At 41.7% G+C, this 17070-nt stretch overlaps 1 protein-coding gene across 1 annotated transcript in view; it reads right to left on the reverse strand.

Annotated features, from left to right (window-relative positions):
• Positions 1-17070, reverse strand: part of CFAP47 (cilia and flagella associated protein 47) — a 627152-nt gene that overhangs the window by 25746 nt on the left and 584336 nt on the right. The window contains exons 62-63 of the mRNA XM_077807214.1: positions 4408-4579; positions 1925-2086 (exon numbers count right to left, since the gene is read on the reverse strand). Coding sequence (XP_077663340.1) covers positions 1925-2086; positions 4408-4579 — 334 coding nt within the window. The remainder of the gene's footprint in view (positions 1-1924; positions 2087-4407; positions 4580-17070) is intronic.

Genomic DNA, 17070 nt, shown 5'->3' on the forward strand with positions numbered 1-17070 from the left:
GATTCCCTTACTCATGATGAGTAGTATTTTACTACATGAGTAATTCCACTGAACACTGTGGTACTACTTATGTAGTAAGGTACTAGTCAATGTTAGTAAGGGTGGCAAAATCTGGTCCTAAGAGAAGCTTTTTGATTTTAAAAAGATACTAAAAATGTTTACTTCATGGGCTGGGGCTAGCAAATCCTAATCCAGGCAAAACTCTAATTAAGTCACTGGGTGATTTCCTCTGTTAAGGTCTGAAAGATTTTCAAACAAAATTTTTAATTCCTTTTCTTATATTTTATGTTTTTTAAACCTAAGTCATTTGAGTTATACAAGCATTAAATTACATCTGTAGCATATAAGTTTCTTGAGTGTTTTTTAATTTTATATTGAATAAGAAACTTGCTATATTCTAAATTTTAGTTGGACACTTTTTTTTTAATTCCTAAATTATAAACTCCTCTTTTTCTTTTGTGGGTAGGTATTTGGAAAAATCCCCCAAAGCTGGAGGTTTGCAAAACAATTTCTGACATAGCTTGCAGTACAGTACTGGGAACATTCACTGAACATGGGGGTGTGGAGGTGGGTATCCTTTTCCATTTTAAACACGATTATAGTTTCTCTGACAGGGAAAGAGTCTGTATTGCATCATGGCACCTTCATTTATATAACTGTAATGATTCAGACTTTATTATACCTTTTTCAAGAACATTAGGTCTCTTCACTACTATCATACACCTACCAGCAGATTATAACATTGCCAGAGCAATTGCTTCACTTTTGTTCCCAAAACAACCTATTCTCCTGCAGCTGATAACTTGAGCTTTGTGATAGAAGGCTTTTGCAGTGTCTTGAGGAATCACCACCACTGACAGCCATCTAAAAGCTGGAACAACTGTCCATCTCAGATGTACTGCTCTTGGAAATAAGCTCTTTAAAAAAAATCAATAAGGGCCAAGGACATCTTTTTCTGTTGGGGATCTTACAATGACAAATTTGTTATATATGTTAACTATGGGCTTATCTGCCAGTGTACTGAGTACACTTACTAGAGATGCAATAAAAAAGCAAATTAAAAAGGGAAAAAAGCAACCTCGAAAACATTCACATATTGATTTAAATGGTAAGCCTCATACTTTTGCTTCAAGCTCATTTTTTCCCAGTAGTTTTAAATTATTCATAGGGGAGCCATATAGTTGAACATCACCTTCTTGCTGTATTAGGGACTAATATGTGTTTTAATACTATACTGTTATACAATTGTAATAAACACACAGAAATTAATTACTTTAAAATCAGATGACTACTGATAATTTTCTGCAGGAGTAATAAGGAGACATTACTATATGTGTACCATTATGAAAAATGTTGCTGTAGATGAGAAAAATCATTGTCAAAGTTCATTTCCTTTATCAGATTAAAAAGTATATTAGAATTGGGCTATTGACTGTTTACATAACGAAACCAAAAGGAATGCAAACAGTGCAAATTGAGGGAAATAATACAGCTTTTTAAAACAGCTGCATCTTAGTAAAGATATTTGCTCACAGTTCATCTTTATTCTGTAAATGCCTTAGTGGTGTATCGTGCAAATTTTACCCCTATACGTTCTAATGCACATAAGCATTTTAGGGCCAAACCCTAGAGAAATCCTAACTCATGGAACAAGCCCACACATGATTATCTTTCAGAGTCAGCAACCTACCCCAGGGTTGTAGAATGCCTCAACTTCCACTATCACACCTTCAGGACAGCAATTGTGTACTGCATCACTTGCATACAGGGGCACTGGAGGTAATGGATGGTGACTGATGTCACAAGATTCACCCCTTTCACTCTGCTCCTCTTGCCCAAACCCATCCTGTTTGATGTATTTCTCTTCTGAGCATGAATCCCATCCTCAAAACCTGGATATATGCTTTATCTTTGAGAGCATTACCTTGTCTGACTTGTAAGCCGAAAGCCAATCACTGATTCTTTGTTTAAGCCAGCTGCTTCAATATTGATGACATCGTCTACTTCTGGCTCAGTGGCAAGTAACAGTATTGGAAACTTCCAGACACCACCTGTAGTGCACCGTATCACCAATGTTGCTGAATTCCTTCAAAATTAAGTTAAAAATATCATTACAAGGAAGGCATAATGAAATATAAGGTCAATAAATCAATGTCCAAAGTGCAAAGTAAGCCTGTGTTTCTGCAAAATTGCAGTGTATCATAATGAAAATTCAGTTGGCTCTAAATTGGAATGTAAATTTTTTATGCTGTATACCATATTATCAGTCTTACTTTGGAATGGAATGTCAGCTAAACAGCCCATCTTGTTTGCTGTATGTTAGTTTTACGAGGAAATGACCTAATGCAGAGGCAAAACCATTGGTGCGGCTGTGAGGCGTGATTCCTTTACTTACATGGTGTGACTCCATATATTGCAATGGAGTTACCGCAGATTTACACTCGTGTGACAAGAATATGGGCCCCAATCCACAGAGGGACTTTAAATGCAGAGTCACAACACTGAGTGTCACAATGCTTAACTTTTGGGTGCCTAGCCAGCCAGTGGAATTCACAAATCCTTGAGCTAGGCACCTAGGCTCCCTACAGTGGCTAGCTACAACAATGAAAATGGTTCAGTCCCATCATGGCCTACGAGATTATGGGTACCCAACCAGCTGGAGCACGGCATTTCACTTGGAGCACAGGGTCACAATGGCATTCACTCACATTTGGCCTTTGTGCCCCTCCGTCAGATGGAAGGGTAACTGGGGTAAATTTGAGTGAGTGACATTGCAAGTTGGCACACGAGGTTGCAGCATGACTCAGGTTTGGCCTGGCCACCCTGCCTTCGTGATAGGCACCAGGTTGCAACGCCACTCATTGCTCTAATTTGGTCTGTGCCGTGTGAATGTGGGAAAATGTGATAGGAGCAAATGGAGCTGCTGGACGGCTGGGATCAAGAGGAAGCACCCTAATCCAGGAGCAGAACACTGAGCTGGGGGATAGGGGTGTTGATAAGTGGCCAGAAAGGTCCTGGGTCAGGGAGTGAGGGACTGGGTGTGAGTTGTTGGTGGGCTATGGGGTGAGCAGGGAATGTTGAGGGCTATGGACTCTGAGGGGTTGGGGCAAGTGGGGCATGTTGAGGAGTGGAGGGGTGAGTTGTGGGGACTGTGGATGGAATAGGGTATGTTAGCAAGTGTTGGGGTCAGGATTCCGGGGTGAGCGGGTACTGCAGAGTACTGCACCCTACACTAGGTATGGCCACCAAGGAACGGGTAGATACGAATGGTTTCTTGGATTTCCCTTTGTCACAGGGCTCCAGATTCACCCCAATTAAAACAAATTAGGGCTGTCAATTAATCACAGTTAACTAACGCGATTAACTCAAAATTTTTTTAAAAATTAATTGTGATTAATAGCAGTTTTAATCACATGGTTAAACAATAAAAGAATACCAATTAAAATTTATTAAACATTTTTGGATGTTTTTCTACATTTTCATATATATTGATTTCAGTTACAACACAGAATACAAAGTGCACAGTGTCTCTTTCAGGTGACACTGTAAACAAGAAGCATGCAGCATTATCTCTCCTAAATGTAAACAAACTTGTTTGTCTGAATGATTGGCTGAACAAGAAGTACGACTGAGTGGACATATAGGCGCTAAAGCTTTACGTTATTTTATTTTTGAATGCAGTTATTTTTTATACATAATTCTACATTTGTAAGTTCAACTTTCACGATAAAGAGATTGCACTACAGTACTTGTATTAGGTGAATTGAAATACTATTTCTTTTGTTTTTTACAGTGTAAATACTTGTAATCAAAAATAAATATAAAGTGAGCACTGTGCACTGTATTGTAATTGAAATCAATATATATGAAAATGTAGAAATATTCAAAAATATCCAAAAATATTTAAATAAATGGTATTCTATAATTAACAGTGTGATTAATTGTGATTAATTTTTTTAGTCACTTGACAGTCCTAAAACAAATGTTAAAAAATAATACACAAACACATAGGGACACTTTTCCAAGAGAGGTGGTCTCTCCTGGCTCCTCTGGATGCCATGAGACTTGGATTTTGATATTGGTGTAAGTTCTTAGTTGATGTTGCTGATTGCCAATGCTCCACTCTACTTAGTACAATGATACACACAAAACCAGAGTAACAACTTCACAGAACCTTCCGAAACCACATCTAAGATGAACCACTGGCAGCTTTAATATCAAAGCATCACAATGGAAAAGGGCAAGTATACCCCAAATATTTGTTGTTAGAGGAAAAACAGAGAGAGGCAGAGCAGAGAGAGACATATGGGCAAGAGTGGAAAGAAAAAGGAATATATTGCACCCACTACTGCCAGTAAGTCTCATAGCAGATATGGATTCTTTAGAGGTTCAGGAACAAAGACTTACCTCATTGGTTTGTTAGGTGCAAATACTATATTGAAGGTCAGTGTTATAATCCCAGACTCTGCATCCCGATCTTTTTTTATCAGATTTATAGCAACTGAAGTCTCTAGCTGAGATTTAACTTTATTAGATTCATATTGAATTTCATACAGAAATTCATCTGTTGTAGAAAAACCTAAATGAAACAAGCACAGAAAATCAATTTGTGAATGTTCTAAATGCAAGCATTCTTTTTAACAGGATTATAATTGTAAAGATGTGTTTTGGTACTGGGTATGACATATACCAATTAAGAAACAGGTAGGTATGTAAAAGTGGAGACATCTGCCTTCTGGCTGAACAGGGAATTTCACTACTTTCCTTTGGTGGGTTGGAGAATCTCTGACAAAAAGAGAGCGGAAAAAAAGGGAAAATCACTCAGGAGAAGCTTAATGCTTATACTTCTGCTCTGATGATCAATATGCTGGTTACCGCTTTCACAGACAAGAGGGGTATTTCTAATTCATGAGACAAAAGTAAGTTAGAAGAGCATGATGCTGTTTGCTGCTAATGCCACTAGGGTATTATCCAAAACTCCCTCATTTGGAACATCATTGTTAGTGCTGGCTGCCAACCAGAGAAACAGTTGCTGTACTGAAAAAGCAAAGATGTCACTCGCAGCCTGTTTTCTCTCAACCACTGTAGAATCTATTAAAAGAGCCATGAAGCAATGTTGTAAGATTAAACATCCTGAAGCAAGTATTAGAGCCGGTAAAAACAGCAGCCTGTCTTTGTGAGAATTCACTGCGTACCCTGGGCTCTATTGAGTGGGAAAATAATTGAATAATGGGGAAGTATGTTGCTGATCCACTTAAATTAGAAGTATTAAGGGCCATGTTTCTGGGCTATCCTAGTAATAAAGATGTGAATTATATTGGGAGTGGATTTTTATTTGGCTTTCAGATCCTAAATGAAGGAAAGAGACGTGTAAGCAAAGAAAAATTCAGGAGGAAGTAGCAGCCAAAAAAGGCACCTGGTCTCTCCAGGAGTTCACCAATGCTGGACCTGTGGCTTTTGCCTCTGGCTTTGATTCTGAAAAAAACAAAGAGCGAGTACAGAGAGTAGTACACCATGTGCCTTACTCCTGCTGCTCCTCTATTAATAACAAAATTGATCTTAATCTATGTTCAGTTTGATATTCCTCACTTGATACAGCAGTAGCCATGATAAAGAGATGTGGCCAAGGCGCACAGTTAGAAAAGTGTGACATTAAGTCTGCATTTCATAGAATCATAGAATCATAGAATATCAGGGTTGGAAGGGACCTCAGGAGGTCATCTAGTCCAACCCCCTGCTCAAAAGCAGGACCCATACCCAATTAAATCATCCCAGCCAGGGCTTTGTCAAGCCTGACCTTAAAAACTTCTAAGGAAGGAGATTCCACCACCTCCCTAGGCAACGCATTCCAGTGTTTCACCACCCTCCTAGTGAAAAAGTTTTTCCTAATATCCAACCTAAACCTGCCCCACTGCAACTTGAGACCATTACTCCTTGTCCTGTCCTCTTTCACCACTGAGAATAGTCTAGAACCATCCTCTCTGGAACTACCTCTCAGGTAGTTGAAAGCAGCTATCAAATCCCCCCTCATTCTTCTCTTCTGCAGACTAAACAATCCCAGTTCCCTCAGCCTCTCCTCATAAGTCATGTGTTCCAGACCCCTAATCATTTTTGTTGCCCTTCGCTGGACTCTCTCCAATTTATCCACATCCTTCTTGTAGTGTGGGGCCCAAAACTGGACACAGTACTCCAGATGAGGCCTCACCAATGTCGAATAGAGGGGGACGATCACGTCCCTCGATCTGCTCGCTATGCCCCTACTTATACATCCCAAAATGCCATTGGCCTTCTTGGCAACAAGGGCACACTGCTGGCTCATATCCAGCTTCTCGTCCACTGTCACCCCTAGGTCCTTTTCCGCAGAACTGCTGCCTAGCCATTCGGTCCCTAGTCTGTAGCTGTGCATTGGGTTCTTCCGTCCTAAGTGCAGGACCCTGCACTTATCCTTATTGAACCTCATCAGATTTCTTTTGGCCCAATCCTCCAATTTTTCTAGGTCCCTGTATCCTATCCCTGCCCTCCAGCATATCTACCACTTCTCCCAGTTTAGTATCATCTGCAAATTTGCTGAAAGTGCAATCCACACCATCCTCCAGATCATTTATGAAGATATTGAACAAAACCGGCCCCAGGACCGACCCCTGAGACACTCCACTTGACACCGGCTGCCAACGAGACATGGAGCCATTGATCACTACCCGTTGAGCCCGACAATCTAGCCAACTTTCTACCCACCTTATAGTGCATTCATCCGGCCCATACTTCCTTAACTTGCTGACAAGAATACTGTGGGAGACCGTGTCAATAGCTTTGCTAAAGTCAAGATACAATACATCCACTGCTTTCCCCTCATCCACAGAACCAGTAATCTCATCATAGAAGGTGATTAGATTAGTCAGGCATGACCTTCCCTTGGTGAATCCATGCTGACTATTCCTGATTACTTTCCTCTCATGTAAGTGCTTCAGGATTGATTCTTTGAGGACCTGCTCCATGATTTTTCCGGGGACTGAAGTGAGGCTTACTGGCCTGTAGTTCCCAGGATCCTCCTTCTTCTCTTTTTTAAAGATTGGCACTACATTAGCCTTTTTCCAGTCATCCGGGACTTCCCCCGTTCGCCACGAGTTTTCAAAGATAATGGCCAATGGCTCTGCAATCACAGCCGCCAGTTCCTTTAGCACTCTCGGATGCAACTCATCTGGCCCCGTGGACTTGTGCACATCCAGTTTTTCTAAATAGTCCCTAACCACCTCTTTCTCCACAGAGGGCTGGCCATCTATTCCCCATGTTGTGATGCCCAGCACAGCAGTCTGGGAGCTGACCTTGTTCGTGAAGACAGAGGCAAAAAAAGCATTGAGTACATTAGCTTTTTCCACATCCTCCGTCACTAGGTTGCCTCCCTCATTCATTAAGGGGCCCACACTTTCCTTGGCTTTCTTCTTGTTGCCAACATACCTGAAGAAACCCTTCTTGTTACTCTTGACATCTCTCGCTAGCTGCAGCTCCAGGTGCGATTTGGCCCTCCTAATTTCATTCCTACATGCCCGAGCAATATTTTTATACTCTTCCCTGGTCATATGTTCAAACTTCCACTTCTTGTAAGCTTCTTTTTTATGCTTAAGATCTGCTAGGATTTCACCATTAAGCCAAGCTGGTTGCCTGCCATACTTACTATTCTTTCGACACATCGGGATGGTTTGTCCCTGTAACCTCAACAGGGATTCCCTGAAATACAGCCAGCTCTGCTGGACTCCTTTCCCCTTCATGTTAGTCCCCCAGGGGATCCTACCCATCCGTTCCCTGAGGGAGTCGAAGTCCGCTTTCCTGAAGTCCAGGGTCCATATCCTGCTGCTTACCTTTCTTCCCTGTGTCAGGATCCTGAACTCAGCCAACTCATGGTCACTGCCTCCCAGATTCCCATCCACTTTTGCTTCCCCTACTAATTCTTCCCGGTTTGTGAGCAGCAGGTCAAGAAAAGCTCCCCCCAGTTGGCTCCTCTAGCACTTGCACCAGGAAATTGTCCCCTACGCTTTCCAAAAACTTCCTGGATTGTCTATGCACCGCTGTACTGCTCTCCCAGCAGATATCAGGAAAATTAAAGTCACCCATGAGAACCAGGGCATGCGATCTAGTAGCTTCCGCGAGCTGCCGGAAGAAAGCCTCATCCACCTCATCCCCCTGGTCCGGTGGTCTATAGCAGACTCCCACCACTACATCACTCCTGTTGCTCACACTTCTAAACTTAATCCAGAGACACTCAGGTTTTTCTGCAGTATCGTACGGGAGCTCTGAGCAGTCATACTGCTCCCTTACATACAGTGCTACTCCCCCACCTTTTCTGCCCTGCCTGTCCTTCCTGAACGGTTTATAACCATCCATGACAGTACTCCAGTCATGTGAGTTATCCCACCAAGTCTCTGTTATTCCAATCACGTCATAATTCCTTGACGTCACCAGGACCTCCAGTTCTCCCTGCTTGTTTCCAAGGCTTTGTGCATTCGTATATAAGCACTTGAGATAACCTGCTGATCGCCCCTCATTCCCAGTATGAGGCAGGAGCCCTCCCCTCACAGACATTCCTGCCTGTGCTTCCTCCCGGTATCCCGCTTTCCCACTTACCTCAGGGCTTTGGTCTCCTTCCCCCGGTGAACCTAGTTTAAAGCCCTCCTCACTAGGTTAGCCAGCCTGCTCGCAAAGATGCTCTTCCCTCTCTTCGTAAGGTGCAGCCCGTCTCTGCCCAGCACTCCTCCTTCATGGAACACCATCCCATGGTCAAAGAATCCAAAGCCTTCTCTCCGACACCACCTGCGTAGCCATTCGTTGACTTCCACTATTCGACGGTCCCTACCCAGGCCTTTTCCTTCCACGGGGAGGATGGACGAGAACACCACCTGTGCCTCAAACTCCTTTATCCTTCTTCCCAGAGCCACGTAGTCCGCAGTGATCCACTCAAGGTCATTCTTGGCAGTATCATTGGTGCCCACGTGGAGAAGCAGGAAGGGGTAGCGATCCGAGGGCTTGATGAGTCTCGGCAGTCTCTCCGTCACATCGCGAATCTTAGCCCCCGGCAAGCAGCAGACTTCTCGGTTTTCCCGGTCAGGGCGGCAGATAGATGACTCAGTCCCCCGGAGTAGAGAGTCCCCGACCACCACCACCCGCCTCCTTCTCTTGGGAGTGGGGGTCGTGGAACCCCCCATCTCAGGACAGCGCATCTCATGCCTTCCAACCAGCGGAGTCTCCTTCTGCTTTCTCCCCCCAGACATATCATCTGGTCCACTCTCCGCAACGGTACCTGTGGAGAGAACATGAAAGCGGTTAGTTACCTGTGTCCGTGTTGCTGGAACCCGGACATTCCCCCTTCTTCTTCTGGAGGTCACATGTTGCCAAGCTTCTTCACAGGCCTCTTGGCTCCGCTGTGCAACCTGCTCTAAATCTTTAGAGCTTTGTGCCCGTAGAAGCATATCCTGACTTTTGTCCAGAAAATCCTCCGTTTCTCATATGCAACGCAGGGTCGTTATCTGTTGCTCCAGACCTTCAATCTTCTCTTCCAGTATGGAGACCAGCTTGCACTTTGTACACAGTTGCTCTCAGTTGCTCTCCATCCCAAGGATTTTGTTTCCAGTTTGAAGGTTACTACTATTTGGATTGATGTTTGCCAATGGGCTGTTCCAGCTCTTGTTCAGATTTTGAGAAGTTTGCACAGACCTTGTTGTTTACGATTGTAGGAGACATTGGGAAGAAGGTTGGGGTCTGGATCCACGGACATTCTGTTATGCTTTGGGTCCACATGAGGGCAGCCATGGGTATGCGCTGGAATCAGCACACGCCCCTGCTATGCTCTGAGGACTGAGCTATAGCCACATGTCCTGATTACTTGCCTGGAAAAAATGGTCTTGCAAGTTGCACTAGCTTAAATTTAAGGATTAGAGGGATGTGAGCTGACTATGCATTTATGGCCTCACACTCGATTGGTTTAGTTGGAGATGCTTGAAAGATGAGTTTTGCGGGTGGCCATTGAACCAGCCTGCATTGACAGTATATGGAAAAATATGAACCGTGAGGTAGCCAGGATAATTTTGGGAGGGGCAGGGGTGGTGATAACACACGGGGATATCAGATACAATGGCCCTGAACTCTTTGGGAAGTCAGAGTGCATCAGTCAGATGCTGGAGCTGACATTTGGTTCTGTGATATTAGGGATTGGGTCAGGCAGGAGATGGGGGTATCAGGCGCATTAGGTGTGGGGTGTGTCCATGCTAATCACTGCCGAGCCTAGCGACCAGTGTGAGTAAAAGCTAAATGGGCCAGCTTCCAGAGCTAAATGAGACCCAAGGTTGTGCAGTTGGACTTTGTGCTCATGAGAAAAAAGAGCTTGAAGTCTTTGAGAAGTGGGGTTTCCCCGCATTCATCCTTGTGGCCTCTGTCATTCCACATCCCTTATGCGGGTGGCAAAAAAGTTTCACAACTGAACTGAGTCCATAGGGTACACTGGGAAGGGTCTACCCTAAGTTGTTCTTTGGTTGGTGGTAAAAGCACTGTAACCCACCCTGTAACCAATTATATGCCTGGTTCATGAGAGCTGGGCTGGACAAAGTGCCCCTCCTCAAAGTGTAATTAATAAAGTTGCAGCCTGTTGTTTAAACCCACCATACATTTCTGTCAATCAGTCACCTGCGTGTCCTGCTCACTATCTCTGCTGTTTTATTTAATCACAAATACAAAAGACAGAATAGTGTGCTGAAACTTCTTAAGGGTAGTCACGTCAATAAAAATTTATTCTTTAAGTAAGCATTTTTAATTCCACAATTCCCCTATGCCTGCAAAATAAATCAGTTTGTTATTTGATTATCATATATATGCTTAACTGATTTTATGTTGCTAAGCAATGCATCCGTTACCAGCAACTTTCATATGCTAAATACAGAATGCTTGTACAGGATTATAATACAGTAGTTCCAAACTCTATACTTCAATTATAAACGTGCTGTCATATAAATATATGGTCTCCCAAGTAACACATATATAGATTTTGCTATAGATGAGAAAATTCTTGGCATCATTTTTTCCTTCTCCCCATGTAATTCACACATGGACATTAAAGTATGCATATAATTTCCTGTTCCTTTTCAAACTGATCCCTTGATAAGTATGGTGTCGAGGTGATGCACTCAGATTGAGAGACAGTGCAAGGCTTGTTGTCATTCCTCTACACAAATGCCAAAACATGGAGATTCAGACATAAAAATTAACTTAGGAGGGGAGAGAAACCAGGATATCATTTGGAGCCTACCATAGAGGCAAAATTGCAACTGTGAACAGATGTTTCTTTCGGCAGTCAAATCACACAATACTGCACAAAGGATGCCTGTTTTATAGTTCAAACAGTTCAGATGCTAGGAAGAAAATGCTGTGTCTGGTAAATTTATTATTACGTTCTGCTTTCAGTTTCTGAAAACATTTTTATTTGTTTTCCTTTCCACATTTGTAGATGATGTTTGTCTTTTTATTCACAAGTGATAAATAAATATTTATCTGCTCAGGGCTAACTGTTTTATAACCTGTTCTATGTTCATATTAGGTATTCTGTTAAAATATTTTAATATTTACAACACTAGAGGAAAAACACTGTATTTATATATGCCAAATGAAAGTATTTGAAAGCACCTTTATGCCAGTCCCCTAGCTGGTTGTGAATCTGCACTGCAAATCTAATTTACCGCTGTTCAAAACAAAAAAATGTAATTAGATTTTCATCAGAGCTGCAAACCCTAAAGACCATATTATCATACTATGGAAACCCTCCGTGACTATGTTAATATTTGTTTCTAGAGCATTCCGTGACACACATGCTGCCTAAATGAAGTGACAGCTGCTAGAGGCAAAAAAGGTTGTATAGCATCACCAGAAGAGTGTCCATGTTGTGTGACTAAATCACATGATCCAAGTTCTTTGCGCTCCTAAAGGTTCCAGTTTTGAGTAAAATGGTAAAAGAATAAAGCATCAGGAGAGAGAACTGCCATGTCAAACACATGCGGGCAATCCTACAGCTTTTACCTGTCAAAATTTTACACCTGGTGTAGAAAGGTCATATTAACTATAATCATTCACAATTATTTTTCTTTTGAAAACCACTATTCTCTATTTACTGCCTAATACAACTGCCCCTTTAGCTGGTTCAAATTGTAACACAGTGTAGCCGACATGAAATGCAGCTTAAGTAATCCATCCCTGTTTTGAAAGGCAGCCTGGTGGACAGAGCCCTGGCCTGTTTTCTATCCCTAGCTCGGGCACTGGTCCACTGTATCACCTTTCCAGTTCACCTCTCTGTGCCTCAGTTTCTTCGTCTAAAAAACGGAGGTATTGCAAGGTGCTCAGCTCTCTATATGGCCCTGCTCCTGTTGCTTCTTCCTTGGCTCTGAGTAAGAAGCATGGTATTGGACAATAAAGTTCTTTGAATATTTAATAGGCCTGCATCTTGGACTTGGCCAGTGTGGCACTCCTGTTGGATCCAAATCCTACAGATTCACACTGCTGCATTTTGGGTAATGCAGCCAAGAGGATGAAGAGCTCCTTGAGCATGGCTTGTTCTATCTTTTGTGTCAGAGCCCACAGGACAGCACAGTGTACCTGGGAAGCTCAGGAGCTTCAACGTTCTCAGCACATTTGAAAATCACTTTTAAAATGACTAAATATGGATTTTCTGTCTTCCCCTTCCTTCTTCCTCCCTTTCTGTTTCTCGTGTTCCCCATGCATTGTTTTCAATTTTGCTCTCCGTTTTTCAGATTATTCTTCTCCCCATGATCCTTCCCTCAATTCACTCCCAGCTCTACCACTTTTTCTAGCCGTCGCTGATCTTTTGGAAAACTTTCAGCTATCAGCCTCTTGTTTAGAGTTCTCCTCTCTTCCCCCCAGTCCCCTCCTTCAGTAGCTTCCCCCACATTCTCTCCCTCACCCTCTCTCCACATCCCCTTTCTCTCTCTGCTCCCCTCCTTTCTTTTCTGTCACACAATTTCATATAGTATTTTGAAATAGAAAGCTCTGATAAGGGAATTGGATTCTCATAAGCACTAAATGTCTTTGTCTGAGCCAATTAAATTGGTCTTTTTGTTATGTTAAGATTTATATAATCTAAAAAATAACATTTTTCAGTAACTATTAACAAGTTTTTAATAATTGCAATTCTTTCAAAACATATCCCACTGATAATTCAACAACATCCTTTTTGTTTACCTCTAATATTCTTAAAATAGCTAGGAATTTAATAGAATGAAGTAGTCTCTTTCTCTTTATTTTGTGACTTTTGACTTTATTAATAAAATACCTACTTATAATCTTTTCTCTTATTTGATAAACACAAATCACTGCCCAGAGTACTGCTTTTGTATTGAATGGACAAGGATTTTTAAGGCTTCTGAGTCTGGTGACAATTTAGAAAAAAATAGAATTGCTGTGGAAACATTATTCGTAAATATAGTTTACAGTTCATCTTAATTGATTTTGTTCTATATAGGTTTTGAAATCTTTGTTTTTTAAAAGAAAGTTCCTTTCTTATGTCGGGTTTACTTGCAATCCTGCACACAGAATTATCTGTGTATAAGTAGGGGCATAGTGAGCAGATCGAGGGACGTGATCGTCCCCGTCTATTCGACATTGGTGAGGCCTCATCTGGAGTACTGTGTCCAGTTTTGGGCCCCACACTACAAGAAGGATGTGGATAAATTGGAAAGAGTCCAGCGAAGGGCAACAAAAATGATTAGGGGTCTGGAACACATGAGTTATGAGGAGAGGCTGAGGGAACTGGGATTGTTTAGTCTGCAGAAGAGAAGAATGAGGGGGGATTTGATAGCTGCTTTCAACTACCTGAGAGGTGGTTCCAGAGAGGATGGTTCTAGACTATTCTCAGTGGTGGAAGAGGACAGGACAAGGAGTAATGGTCTCAAGTTGCAGTGGGGGAGGTTTAGGTTGGATATTAGGAAAAAATTTTTCACTAGGAGGGTGGTGAAATACTGGAATGCGTTGCCTAGGGAGGTGGTGGAATCTCCTTCCTTAGAAGTTTTTAAGGTCAGGCTTGACAAAGCCCTGGCTGGGATGATTTAATTGGGTATGGGTCCTGCTTTTGAGCAGGGGGTTGGACTAGATGACCTCCTGAGGTCCCTTCCAACCCTGATATTCTATGATTCTATGATTTGTGATGTTAAAAAGTTGTATTTTCTGAAACGGATCACAAAACCTGGATTCTGAAGAGATGAAAGTTACGTAATGCATTGCTTGTTCCGCTTACTATCTTGCATTTGTTTTGATTAGAATGTCATTTTAAAAAGGATAAAGTTGAATTCTCTTGGATCTGTCAGAAGCTACTTCATCTATTAATATTTCAGCAAAAACCCTGGGAGCTGAAGAGATGCCAAATGGATGAGTTCTGTATGGGAGTGACTTCTCAAACCTTACAATTTTTGTGAGAATGTCTGATTGAAATGTGCACTTTTGTAACTGTTACATCTGTCAATATGAGACACTATCTTGAACTAACAACTCAAATGATTAAAAGGCCAGATCTGGCCCAAGATATCTGAACCAGTACTTTTTATTTAATTTATAAGAGCTGTAGATCAATACAGGGTAAAGGAACTCTCCTCTATTTAGAGTTCTCAGAGTATACTCCCTCAATAGAGCCACACTCTTAAGAGAATATATTGTCATCAGACATTCTGAACTCTCTGGCAGAAAAGTAATTGTTGGGCCTTTCTATCAATTCAGAATGCCTTTGGAGGACTCGGACAAAACAGAAGAGGAGGTGTGAGAAGCAATGTACTCAGAGAACTTTCCTTTCCTTTTGGAATTATCTTAGTAGATCCTCATTCTTGGTAGAGTGACCCAAAGGTACAAGTCCCAGGAAGTAGGCTGAGCAGTCCTTCGTAAATTAGAGAATTGCTGATTTCTCTCTTAAGATAAGAAATGACTGTTGGTTAGAAGTGTGAATGGAACTCCATGCAGCAGTTTAACAGGTTACAGTGTTAGACACATTCCTCCAGTATGCTGGAGATGTTACCTTAGCCCTAATTTATTGAGTCCACAGGACATCTGGTACTGCTCAGTCATAATATTACAGGGGCTGATCTATTTAGAATATCTCTAAAAAGAGATTGATTTCCACTTGGACTACCTCCCAAATACCACAAATAACTCTGGAGGCTTGCAACAGCTTTTCTCTTCTAGTTATAACTCAGTGCCTTCTTACACAGTTCAGCTTTCCTGAACAATTTGCGGGATGTGGAGCAAAAGAATGGGAGACAGTTGTACTGATCGTGATGGAATTCAGAAACCACCTTGGGGAGAAGTTTCAAGTGTGGATTCAGTACCACTTTATGAAGCATTTTGAGATCAGGCTCAGCCTCAAGTACCTGAATATTATTCAGTCTCACACAGATCCAAAGGAATTCAACTTTAACGCCTAGCTGATATAATCTAATGGATATGTAGGTTGTAATGGGAGCATTACACTAAAGGCTTCTAAAAACAGTCCATGTCCCAGGGTAAAATTTTGAAAATCTGGCCCAGAGGCACTTAAGATATTCAAGCACGTGGAAGATGCAGACAGGTGCCTAGTAGGATTTTTAAAGACACCTAGGCACCTAGCTCCCATTGATTTCAAATGTTAATATTCCTATATCTGGTCCTAAATGAGTTAAATTGCATTTGCAAAAGCATTTAGGAACCTAAGTCCCATTCGAAGTCAACCTCTTCACAATGGAAAGGACTAGTGCTGCTGGTTTTATTTATTTATTACACCAGTGACTGAGGCAGCTGTGGGCTGCAGGACTCCATTGTTTATAGGAAGGATAACCTTCCCATTTTTCAGAGTTTGAGAAATTTTTGTCCTTGAGTATGCACACTAGAATGTTATGTTTCCATCATATGAGCCTCAATTCCTTATCTTCTGGAGACCTGGTGATTTAAGGTTACAGATTAATCTGGCAAGCCAGTAAAAGGAAAGCTGGGTTTCTTTCGTATAGTTTGGATGTGCATACATATGAAAATATGCACAGACAACTTTGATCAGCCCCTTGTACATATGGTCTTTAATTACATGATCACATACTATTTTTTTCATAGGACACCCAGCTTCATTCAGTACCCAGGCTGGATGGTGCAGAAAGGGGAACTATTCAGTATTTTGTTTTATCCTCATCATTCAATGTGTGGGCCAGACACACCATCCAAACCCTGCACTGAATACAGAATTATTAATTTCTTCATGGGCTTTTCTATGACACCCATCACAGTGTTTCACAAATATTAATGCATTTACTAGGTAGATTACTGACAAAGGGTTCTGATGGTCATGCTTTGGCTGATCCAGCTTTGTCTCAGAGGAAGGCTTTTTCAGCTTCCTTTATGGCTGCACTATGTTTGCAGGTAGGCCATGTGCTGTTAGCAGATTGTGACAAAAATACTTAGATTGGCTGTCTTTGGCAAGAAGTGTTCCAGTTTTCATGCTTTATTTTCTGCAGTTCAGTGGAGAACCATGGTATCTGGTAGGGGTATGGGTAATTTCAGGGCTTACTTGATGATTTTGTGATTTTATAAAACTTCTGTTTTTTTGAATGGAATATATAGTGTTCCATAAAAAAAAAAAGCTACATTAAAAGAACCTTAAGGATGCAATGTCAAGCCCTGAAAATGCTAAGAAATTTCAGAATTAAGGTTGCCTGTGTAACCTTAATGCATATACACAAAGAAGCTGAATAATCGTACATCCTTTAATTACATTATCAGATAAGATATTTGCCAAACTCTAACAAATCTCTACTGAGAATATTTTTGGCAGCGTAGCACATGTGATATTCCATTTTGGGAGTCGTTGTTCTGTAATAGGTTTTCCTCTCAGATGTTCTACATAGGAAACAAAGAGTTGAGTATAAACCCAATAAGGCTTTGTCCCCAGCCAGTAAAAAGGCCAAAGTTCAGTGCACATCCAGAATGTGCCTGGTTTGTTTCCTTGTGTGAGCTTTTTGGTTTTGGAAGAAAAGTAAGTATACAGACTGATTCAGGTGAAAATCAGGTTCCACC

Source organism: Eretmochelys imbricata, chromosome 1 (genome assembly GCF_965152235.1).
Source record: "Eretmochelys imbricata isolate rEreImb1 chromosome 1, rEreImb1.hap1, whole genome shotgun sequence".
Lineage (NCBI taxonomy): Eukaryota > Metazoa > Chordata > Testudines > Cheloniidae > Eretmochelys > Eretmochelys imbricata.